The sequence below is a fragment of the Sinocyclocheilus anshuiensis genome, unplaced genomic scaffold, assembly GCF_001515605.1.
Source record: "Sinocyclocheilus anshuiensis isolate Anshui unplaced genomic scaffold, SAMN03320099.WGS_v1.1 scaffold270, whole genome shotgun sequence".
In the NCBI taxonomy this organism is placed as follows: Eukaryota; Metazoa; Chordata; class Actinopteri; order Cypriniformes; family Cyprinidae; genus Sinocyclocheilus; species Sinocyclocheilus anshuiensis.
Genome location: NW_015546041.1, coordinates 31724 through 44267, shown reverse-complemented (window position 1 = coordinate 44267; position 12544 = coordinate 31724). Strand labels below are relative to the sequence as shown.

Sequence of the window (12544 nt, the reverse complement as noted above, 5' to 3'; positions counted from 1 at the left end):
GGGGAAGCTCTCACCGTGATCCTCAGGTCTCCTTGACCATGAACCGAAGTAGCCCTCCGAGAACCGGAGGAGCTAGAGCGGGGCATGGCAAGGGGGATACCCCCCCCGCTTAATGAGGAGGTATCTAGACCGCAACGTGGCGATGGTCATGTTCCCGCACTGAGAACATGACTCATCCATGAGCGCTGCTTCAGCGTGCTGTAAGCCAAGGCACGAGACACAGTGATCATGACCATCAGATAAAGCCAGGACAGCAGCCTGGATGGCAACACCTGCTGACACGCCGTAACACCAACGCCAGCTGTTTTTCAAAACACTCGCGGAGATTCATCCTGTAGAAGGCTCGGCTCCGAAGCGAAAAGCTGATTTGCGTTTGCAAGCTCTCTCCTTTTATACCCGCGCTGCGGGGCGGGGTGCACGTGGCGAAACACGCACGCCAACTGTCATTGGCTTGTTTAGTTAACACTCGAAGGTGATTGGGCTCTCGGGCGAGATCCCAATTCGTCAGTCACGACTGACGTAACGTCGAACGTGACTGACTGAAAGGGAACCCAAAAGCCCACAGATATTAATTTCTCATGTTACTCAAGTATGCATAAGACTCACTCAAGAATTTACTACTTTCTTATATCTGCACCTCTCCTGTCAAAAATTCAAGATTGTTGGTATGATAGTATGGTACTATCAGATCATGCCTCAATATCTTTGATATATGTAGATGCTAATTTAAGACGTGACCCACCAAGTTGGAGATTACACCCGAAGTGGCTAGGAAATACAAAGTTTATTGCATACATCGAACAACAGATAGACCTATATTTTGATATGAATACTTCAGAAACTTCAGCTAGTACTAGGTGGGAAGAATTTAAAGCTTTTATTAGAGGCCAAATAATAAGTTTTACTAAAACTAAAACAAAATTATTTAATCAAAAGTTAAATCTTCTGGAGTCCAAATTGAAAGACCTAGAAAAAAGACAATATCAAAGCCAGATTAATGATGCAAAAATGTATCAGGAACTTTTACTTCTTAGAGCCCAATATGAAGAGATGTCCGCCTCTTGGGTGGCAAGCAGTTTGATGAAACTGAGACAAAACTTTTATGATCAAGGAGAAAAACCAGGGAAACTATTAGCATGGAGAATCAAATAGTTGCAGTCAGAAAGTGCTATTAATTCTATTCAGGAAGATGGTGGAGATATCACGACAGACCCAGTCAAAATAAATAGTGTGTTTAAGGACTTTTTCAGTTCTTTATACACCTCAGAATATTCAGAAGATGGGAAACAAGAAGACATTTTTTTAAACGAGGTTAAAATTCCTAGGATTTCTAAAGAAATAAAAGAAAATCTTGAAGCAGATTTATCAGAAGAGGAGGTTTTATGTGCTATTGAGAATCTGAGAGCGGGCCGATCTCCTGGACCAGACGGGATACCAATAGACTTTTATAAGAAGTTTAAGGAAAAATTGGCTTCTCCTATTTTAGATGTTTAAAGAGTCATACGAACAGGGTGTACTCCCCCCATCTTTACGAGGTGCACTGATTATGCTCCTTATTAAACCCAACAAATCCAAAACAAAGTGTGAATCCTACCGTCTGATTTCATTATTAAACTTTGATACAAAAATACTTAGTAAGATACTGGCAAAGATTTCCGAAACTAATTAAAATATAGATTTGTCAGGGTTCTCCAGATACAGCAATTTTATCTTTAGATGCAGAGAAGGCCTTTGATAGGGTAGAGTGGCCTTATCTCTGGGAGGTTCTTCAAAGGTTTGGTTTTGGGGATGTATTTTAGTCATGGATTAAGTTATTGTACACACATCCAATGGCAGAGGTTATGACTAATGGAATAATTTCTAGGCCTTTCAAAGTAAATAGAGGCACCTGGCAGGGATGTCCTCTGTCACCACTTTTGTTTCTTTTGGCAATTGAACCATTAGCTATTGCAGTACGAGCAGAAAGTAGTATAAGTGGAATTAGGATTGGCTCAATTATACATTGCATATATCTATATGCAGATGATGTTTTATTATTTCTTACAGAGCTCAGTCAATCTATTCCAGCCATACTCAATCTCATAAAAAGGTTCGGAAAATTTTCTGGCTATAAGATAAATTCATCTAAATCTTCTTTTTTTTTTCTTAATCAAGAGGAAAAATTCTAAATTATCATACTTCAAGTCTTAACGTTACAGATTCATTGACATACTTAGGACTTCAGATTACAACAGATACAGAAAAAACAACCATACTGAACTACAATGCCCTATCAAATTCAGTTACTAAATCTGTAGATAGATGGTTAGGTTTACCAATATCAATAATTGGTCAAATTAATATACTAAAGATGAATATACTTCCCAAAGTACTTTATTATTTTCGAAATATTCCGTTGGCCCCCTCTACTTCATTTTTTTCTAGCCTACGAAGAATGTTTATCAAGTTCATTTGGAATAATAAACACCCAAGAATCCGGACAACTTTGCTTTACCTGCCATATGATAGGGGAGGATTAAAACTCCCAAATATTAAATTATACTATTGGGCATCCCAGTTAAAGGCGTTAATGTTCCATTTTTCGACAAATGCTCCTCCTAAATGGCTAGAAATAGAAAATGTGTGTGTGAAATCTAAGATTACTTTTAACTTGTATCTTTATTCAGCCAATATAAAAACATTACAGAAAAATTTGAATACAGTATCATTTAATCCAACAGTGCTGAACATGATAAAGGTCTAGGGGCAAGTATGAACTCATCTAAAGGAAAAAGAGTCTTTATCGTTATTTAGCCCAATATGGGGGAATGAAAAATATATACCTGGTCAAAAGGATTTATGTTTTCGACTCTGGGCTGAGAATGGTGTGGGGAAAGTTAAAGACCTATGCAGAGATGGTGTTCTAATGTCATTTGCTGATATTATTGACAAGTTTAAAAAACATTATTATAAATATTTGCAAATTAGGAGTTTTATACGTACTGCCCAAGGACAAGGACTTGCTGAGCCAGAACTAACTAATCTGGAGAAATGTATGACTAAACCAAGTAAAAGTGGAGGACACATATCTCTTTTATATAACATGCTATTATTAGGTTCTCAGGAGTCCTCTGCATCCAGATTAGCCATGTGGGAACAAGACCTCGGAGTGAAGATAGATAAGGAATTATGGGAGCAAAAATGTGTAAAGGCCCAAACACAGACAGTTAAAAGTAGACTAAAACTGTTACAATACAATTGGCTTATGCATACTTATATAACTCCAGTAAAATTAAATAAAATTTATAGCAACATACCAGATACTTGTTTTAAATGTAACAGTGCAAAAAAGGTACCTTAATTCACCTTATGTGGGAATGTGACAAAATAAAAGTTTTGGAAAGAAATAAGAAATATGATAGAGCATATGGTTTCAATAAGGTTACCATTAGATCCAGGGTTTTTCATTCTTGGCATTCATCCAGAAAATTGGAATATTAAAAAGGATAATCAAGTATTGATAGACATGTGCATTTTACATGGCAAAAAGCTCATTGCCATTTATTGGAAAAAAACAGAAAGGCCTACCATAACTCATTGGTTAAGAGAAATATCTTCATGCATTGCAATGGAAAAGATAACCTATATGCTTAAGGGTAAACAAGCTAAATTTAAGAAAATATGGAGTCCATTTTTATTATGTATTGAATGTAGGGATATTAACAATATAACAGAGGATCAAAATTCTTGATTGGGTGTTTAAATATATTTTAATGTGCATTATATTAACCCCTTACAACTGCGGTTGTTATTGTTTGCAATGGATTATTAAATCTTAACTTCCAAAGTACAGACTGTATTAACCCTTATGTTGGTTTTGTGCTTTACACTTTTTATGTAATATGAGCCCCTAGTGTTTGTTTGTTTGTTTGTTTGTTTGTTTGTTTTGTTTGTTTTCTTTTCTGTACATAGTAAGTATTGTTATAGACACGGTATGTACGTGTCAGTCTTGTAAGTGTTTCAAGAAAATTGAATAAAAATAATATTACGAAAAAAAATAATACTGAGTCCAAGTAATATTATTCAATGCCATGGTCTCAGTTATCATTGTTATGCTGAAGTCATTCAAATCTATATCATTTGTAGTCCTGGTTCTGCTTTCTTGAGTGGATCTCTTTCTGCATATGTACGTGACAAAAGATCCAATTAGCTACAATGATCATCGCTTCACATTCCTCAGTGCTTACAAAGATACGCACGGCAGCGTTTGAAAGCCGCGTCTGTCAGCAGATCCCTAATATATCTGCTCATAGACGGATCCTCTGATAGACGTGGCTTTAAAACGCTCCTGTGTCCGTGTGTCTGTGTGAGCGCTCGATGAAGAGTGTGAAATGATGATCATTGTAGTCAATCACAGACATATCTGTTGAGCATGTGAACACAATGGCCAATCGGAGATTTTAAAGTTAGAAATCACTCGCCACTCAAAAAAACTTTTTTTTTTTTTGTCAGTGCAGTTTTGGTCAGTGCTGAGATTTGCATACTTGCGAATCCTCTCATTATAACACTCAAAGTGTAAACTTGATGTAAGAGATTGAGTGGCCCTGTTTACACCTGGTATTAAGATGCATTTTGGTCAATCGGATCTCAAGTATATGAGGGAGACACGTTCCCGTTCACACCTGCTGTTTTAATCTGTCTCTTCTGTTCACTTTCCACCACTTCTGTCCTGATTTCTTTTGAGGGGAGGGTCTTTGGGCCAGTGTATGTGGGCTTATTTTAATCTTTCGATCTAATATTGTGATAATTCACATAGACCTCTGAGCCAAATGCAGTTTTTTTATTTTTAAAAAAAGTTTGAAAAATTCTGCTACACGTATCAGTCAAATTGCGCTGAGAGAAATTTTATCGGTATTCAGAACAGAATAAGATGAAAATCTGAAAATATAAGTAGCTATAAAATTTTTATTAAAAAAAAATATATATACAATTATAAAATGCACGTCACTCCTCTGTTCATCAATTTGCACTGGCTACCAGTAGCTGCTCGCATAAAATTCAAGGAATTTATGTTTGCCTACAAAACCACCACTGGCTCTGTAGCCCTTTACCTAAATTCATTACTTCAGAGTTATGTGCCTCAAGAAGATTGCGTTCTGCAGGTGAAAGTCGCTTTATTGTTCATCCCAAAGAGGCACAAAATCACTTTCACAGACTTTTACATTAACTGTTCCCTCCTGGTGGAATGACCTGCCCAACTCAATCCCAGCAGCTGAGTCCTTAGCCATCTTCAAGAAACGACTAAAAACACATCTCTTCCATCTTTATTTGACCCTCTAACTCTAGCACTCTCTATTCTGATTCTATTCTTTAAAAAAAACTTGCCCTTTTTAGACTTGCACGCTATTCATTTACTAACTGATTGTTTTCTTAAAAAAAAAAAAACTATCACTAGCTTCTCTATTCTTTTTGTATTCTATCTATTTATTTTCTTTTAATTTATTATACAATTAACAAAAAGCAAAAAAGGCCTCTAATGCTAGCTTGCTCTATTCTTTTTCTATCCTATCTGTTTACTTTTTATTTATTTTATAATTTAAAAAATACTTGCTACTTGACTTGCTTACTGTACTCCATTAAGTTATCTGAGACTTGTTATAGCACTTGCATATCATTGCTCTTTTGTTGATTTTGATTGCTTCCATTTTCCTCATTTGTAAGTTGTTTGGATAAAAGCATCTGCTAAATGACTAAATGTAAATGTAAAATAAAACACAAATTATAATGGGATTCATTATAAACAACATAGGCAATGTTATAAATGATAGGGCTATGATGTGTGCGTGAGAGAGGCTCGGGGCGATCACGGATATTGTCCTAATCACTGCGGAAAAAACTAAAGCATTCTGTCATTCTTGGTCATAAAGATAGGAGTAAGACATCATTTGAAATAGTTTACTTTTATAGTCACAATAAGAAAAAACTTATGCCTTTGTAAAAACAAGAAAATAAACAGGATGCGCTTTGCCATTTATATTTTTTTAAACTTGTGTTTAAGAATGAGCCAAGTCAGCTGAGAGTTTAGCAGCTGATTGCGTTTTTAACTACCTCTGGAAGTGCTCAAAAGTGGATAAGCTCTAAATGCTTTAGACTCCGTTCACACCTATATTTAGCTTGTATTTAGCTTGATGTGTCATTAGTATCCCTTTAAAATAATCAATAATTCTTTTTTGAAAATTGTTTGGAAAAGTGTGTGAGAAATGGTCGGTCACAATAAACATCTTTTAAAATTGTTACTTTATTGTAATATATATCATAAAAGTGAACTTTGAATCTAGTGCAGTATTTTGTCATTGCAACATTTTAGTGCAGCCTTCACTAACAACTGCAATTGGATGCATATGTAACCCTACATGCACTGTATTATCCCACCGGTCACTATTGTGACCATCAACATGTTTACTCATTCTTTGACCTCACTCAACAAAACTGAATATCTGTGAATTCATATATTAATGCTAGACACTTAAAGATAATGTGGACCAAAAATCTTTGTCATATCTTTATGTTAATATACTTTGTTAACATAATTTCTTTAAACTTTATTACGTTATGTCATTTATGTGCTTACCTTGATTGATGAGTGGTATATTTAGTCTAAATATGTAAATATAAAGTATTCTGTTGTTTCATTTCTATCACACAGTATAAAAGAGTACGTGTGCTCCAGAGTGTGCTGCACTGTGCACATAATTATGTCGTTTACTTTCTAGAAATTCTGATATGTTTGTGACAGGGTTTACAACAGGAGGTAAACAACAGGAGAAAAGGCCTGTCTGATGGGCGCAAATGCTATATTAAGTATGCTATATTTTTTCAATGGTTTTCAAAAAAAAGTGGTGGGGACATGTCCCAGCCCGCAAATTACGCCTGTGTCACCAACCAAACAAAATGGCCAGTAACTCCCTATCACAGGTCGACAATCGTTTCTCAGTCGCTGTTAAAATGTAACTCTCACATTCAAGAACATTTTACTGTTATTGTCATTCACTCAAAACTGCTGTGTTTGACACATCAGTAAAGAGCAAAAGATCTTTGTAAAAATCAGCGTATGACAATAGAAGTTTTATAAATGCTAACAGTGTTTTTAGTCTTGTTGAATCCAGCATATTTCTGCACCTTTGTGTGTGTGTTTGCAAACAGGATTATGACCTGAGCCAGCTGCAGCAGCCAGATATAGAGACTGATGGCCTCAAAGCCATTGGCATCCGTCGGATGGATGAGAGACCCTTGCACCCTGAGCCCCATTACCCTGTCAGATCCACCGCACCTCATCCTGGAGATATTGGAGATTTCATCAGCGAGGTGAAGTGGCACTATACAAGCATCAAACAAAATACTGTAAAAAAAAAAATCATTGTTTAAAAAAAGAAACTACAGCAGGTGGTACTAATGTGCTGATAAATGTTGCATATGGGCTACGGCCCTCCAGGAATATATACAGTAGGTAGTCAAGCAAAATGCTTGCAGTAAAGTAAAAACAACCCAGTCACATGTGAAACTCTTTCGCAAAATCACCACCAGGTGGCGCAAAAGTATGGTTAATACTATTGCTCAATAAAGCTGGAATTGAAATTAAGATAAAATATTAAAATAAATTACTTGTATTAACAACAATAATAAAATTTAATCTTGATAATTATTCATCATATAAATGCGTAATGTTCCAGCTATTTGACTACTGTAACTTAGTGAAATATTACAGTGACAGCAGTGCTCGAAGTTTGCTTACTTTTTATTGTACAGTACTAGCCAGTTTACAAATAAAAGGTTTGAAACTTACATTTAATAATTCACTGATGCATTTCAGCAGGTCATGTCAGTACTTATTCGTTATCCCCATACTAGAGCCCTGCACGACATGCTGAAAAATGTCTGCAAAATAAGAAACTGTTGTAAGATCATTGTATTTATTGGTTCCCATGATTTTAATTGATGTGACAATATTGGGTTAGGGTTAGGGTTAACATTATACATATAAAATGGTGTATTAAACAGGCTTGACAACTTTTAATGCCCCAATGTAAGATAAACGACTATTTTATGGTAATATAACATGATTCATTTATATAAATAATACTGTTAACATTGATTCTTGAGAAGTGGGACAAAACAGGGTATCAGTAATATGCATTGCTAAGAACTTCATTTGGACAACTTTAAACTTCAAAAATCAGTATTTTGATTTTTTTGCACCCTCAGATTCCAGATTTTCAAATAGTTGTATCTCGACCAAATATTGTCCTATCCTAACAAACCATACATCAATGGAATATTAATCCAGCTTTCATATATTGTATAAATCTCAATTTACCTTCATAGTTGAGGTATACCTATGATGAAAATTACAGGCCTCTCTCATCTTTTTAAGTGGGAGAACTTGCACAATTGGTGGCTGACTAAATACTTTTTTTCCCCACTGTATGTACTAAGCTACTGAGCTCTGTTTTGATTCAACCTCCCAAATTTTCTCTTTTTTATCAAAATGTGCTTTTTACCTGGGACCATGTAATATAACTTTAACTTATCTTTAACAGCATTCAAGACATTTTAACATTTCAAAACACATTCTCATGTTAGCAGACAGATTATACATTCACATGTGGCCAACAATTCCTCAACAAATATAAAATATCATAATGAAATATTATCAAAATATTCATCTGACGGAGGTGACAGACCTGACAGAGTTGACACATCCGACGATGGTGACCAAAAGCTGAATTTGTAGTCATTTTAACTATCAAATACATTGAATCAATTACTGTATTAAAACAAACACAACAAACAGTGAGTATATTATTGTTTATAAAACTTTTATTCAAGATTCACATTTAAGTATTTTGATATATCAATGGAACACAAATTATCTATTTTCTCTCATCAACAAACGAGGCATTTGTTGCATCCAGTGGGGACATAATTACGGTTTATAATGACATATACTGTCATATACTGTCATATAACTTACGTGTGGCATCGCACCGCTAAACATAAAACCATGTCTGCATTTGTGATGGGAGAAATGACAAACAACAAGCGCTACTCTACACTGCTCAAAACTCATGTTTGAATCGTCAGTGACAAATTCTTTAATATAAAAAACGTACGTCCTCTTTTGGAAGGCCAAACAAAGTAGTTTCGCTTTCACAGCGTCACACACAGTAGGCTAGAGTGAGCGGCAGCCGGAGGATTCGAAAGACTTTAGTCTTTGCAACTTTACAGATCTTCTTTATGCACCAAGAGCCTGTATCACTTTAAAGAGAAAGGAACAATTTAAATCATATGACATCATATGACCCCTTTAAACATCTTAACAAATGATTCAAAAATGATCAGAACACCTATGATCAGAATACAAGCAAACTGAATTATGTATAGATATGTTTTATCTAGTGTTTTGTGTTCCCTCAGCCTTATGTTCCCTGAATCTTCTGTTCCCTCAATTCTAACTCTGCTAGAAGTGATGACTATCAATCCATAAAAGCAATGCTGTCAGGTCACTTATTTAGTATTTATACATTATTCAGACAGACATCTGACGGTGTTGACAAATTTGCCATTTCTTTCACAAAACAAATTGAGTTCATGTAGTAGCCATTTTGTTTTGTTTCTGTTGCTAATAGAACCTGCTTCAGGAGAATAAAATTATCTAAACATTTCAAATAATTTCCTCAGAAATTGTAGATGGTGTTGACATATTATGGTTATGACACAGGAAATATTAACTTTAGGATTTAAAATATTCTAAAACTGGCCAGAGTCTGTCTGACACTGATGTACTCTGCAGAGGAGGAATGTGGCAAGGGGGTGCTTTAGAGCAGGGGTCTCCAAACTTTTTTGCACCACGGACCGGTTACGTGTGGAAAATATTCTCACGGAAGGGGGGGGGGGGGTATATATAGCCTATTATTATATAGTATTATAATAGCATTATATAGTGGTTCAACGCATTATATTGTGGTTTTTTTTTTTGAGTCACAGATCGGACTATTTTTTTCGTATAAGGAAGAAAAAAAATATTTAAAGCACAGAGAATGACAATACCATGAAGGGTTAGGCTAATTTTATGTGTATGTATAGTAACTTGGTATTTCCGCGCTGTCTGAAACACGTCTCTATGCTTGTGCGTGCTTTGATTGTGTGCAAGAACAGTGCGTGAGTAACGAATCGAGCTCTCTTTCGTTTCTTCTTCTTGTGGTTTATAATTGCTTGTACGTGTAAATTGGCAAATTAATCTGCGAATCACGTGCGTGCCGAACGGTAGGGTCTCATCCATACGTATTACGGATCAACTGCGATCCGTTTAACTCCTAATATGTGACAGATCAGAACAATCTTTCATTTACTTATTTAACATGAAATTGTCAAATTTCTACTCCATATCAATCGCATACAATGAAAATACAGAATAATTGGAACAATCATTAACATAAATAAATAACAGAGTGTCATATCTATACACATTTTTCCAAGAACGTTCTTGCGACCCGGTAGCAATTCTTCCACGGCCCGGTAGTGGGTCGCGACCCGGTGGTTGGCGACCTCTGCTTTAGAGTGACAGCTGCCCCTGATATTCCCTGATGGTGTTGACAAAAAGGGACACAACTTTGTAAACTTATGAAACATGCACGTGTCACTGAAAAACAGTGCTTTGATACGAGATATTATTAAGTGTTGGTTTTGATAAAACAAGCTCTTTTTCATCATTAAAAACATTTTTATTCATTATATAGCATATCAATTATTGAATTTGATTTCTGTGGACAACTGTTTTAGATGTAGTGAGAAGACAATAAGTGTCATAGATTTGATATAATAATGATCAAATGAAATTGAAGGGGATAATTGTGTTAAATACATTCTATTATTAATCCCCCATAACATTTACAATTGAAAATATTTTCATTTTTAAACCTAATAGCAGTTACAATTGCTGGACATGTTTTGACCCATGTTTCAAGAATCAGTGGTAAATGTGTAAAAATCTAAAATACAGTGTAATACTGTGTAGCATAGAGTAAAATATAAGCACAGGCTCGCAGGCTTGACATTTATGCTTGAATTCGTTCTAAATAACAAACGCATATAAGTTCTTAAATACTATATTTGCTTCTGTGAATATGAATTATTTTATATACAGTGTTTCTCTTAGATTATCCGCCGACTGCTATCGTAAAAATCTAGCCCATTTTCAAGGCAAAATTGACTGCTACTTGTGAAAATGCTTTTTGATACATTTACCTGATAACTTGTCAAGGTCTGTGGTTAAAGCTGCAAATACATTTTTCAGATGATGTTACATAATGTAAAGCCTGACCTAGAAAGATGGAGATCACTTCATCTTATCAGTGATAGGTTGAGTGAATGCAATAAAAATGGTGACAGTACCTAGATTTTTATCTTATTCTTTTTAAATACCTTATTTTTTGCCTAAATCATTCTTTAAAATTAGACTAGAGAAATGCTTTTAGAGACAAGACTCTTTCTGTTTCACCCACATGTTGTGTGTAAGTCTGTTAATGTCTATAGTTATGATTAGCTCCTTACCTAAAGACAACAATACTAGGCTGGTCATATTTGTTGGAGAGCCTCAGGTTGAATGTACCGTAACCTATTTAATATGTTATTATTATAAATAAGAAAATGATTTTGACTTGATGGAAACAAAATGCGAGAACCTGTTTTCAATTACATGTTAGTAATATTAGGTTCGTTTTTATTTGTTTATTTGGTGTGTATAATGTTGTTCTGTATTGTGACTAGGGCATGCATGCTCCCTGAAAACATGGATAGTAGGGATGTGTCCGAAGCCGAATACCTTATTCAGAAAAGCACAAAAAATGACTTCAAAATAAATAATAAATTCTTACAAATAATAGAAAAACAACATTGTTAGATGCAGTTTAGATGTGATAGCACAATATTTTAGATAAATATCTAAAAGTGCAATAATGAGTGCAAAAACTAAATGAGTGTTGACTTTATATATGAAAATGACTGATTCTGTGATCATGATCATATAGCTGCATTGCAGTTTCTGATGTACAGCAGCATGCATGTCATACGTGATACATTGCCTGCTCAGCACTTCCTCTGCGTCACTTCTCAGCCACTTGTGTGGCTTTTTTTTTTTTGCTATATCCACAAAAGTAAACCAAAAGATTGAAGGGTGATTCTCAAACATCTGTATTTTCTGCAAGCTTTTTTCAAGATAAATTTAGATGTCTTTCCAAAAAAGGACACTTAGAAACTCCAAAAGGACACCAAAGAACCAAATGATATAAGGAGCCCATATAAGCACATATGAAAGAAAAAAAATCAGAATTTTATAGTATGTGTACAGTGCAACAGCAAAGAGCTTTTTTACATTTTAGAGAAGCCAAGTTGCGATACCGAACAGGACGACATGGAGATGCCAAAAAAAACCTTAACCACCCGCCTGCTGACTGCATATATCTACTACAGTACACGGATCCATTCCGTATAACTAAAAACAGCAACA

The 12544-nt window shown here is 35.2% G+C and overlaps 1 protein-coding gene across 1 annotated transcript in view; it reads left to right on the top strand.

Annotated features, from left to right (window-relative positions):
* Positions 1-12544, top strand: part of LOC107698948 (cadherin-2-like) — an 81502-nt gene that overhangs the window by 63433 nt on the left and 5525 nt on the right. The window contains exon 15 of the mRNA XM_016500085.1: positions 7183-7344. Within this exon, the coding sequence (XP_016355571.1) occupies positions 7183-7344 (162 nt within the window). The remainder of the gene's footprint in view (positions 1-7182; positions 7345-12544) is intronic.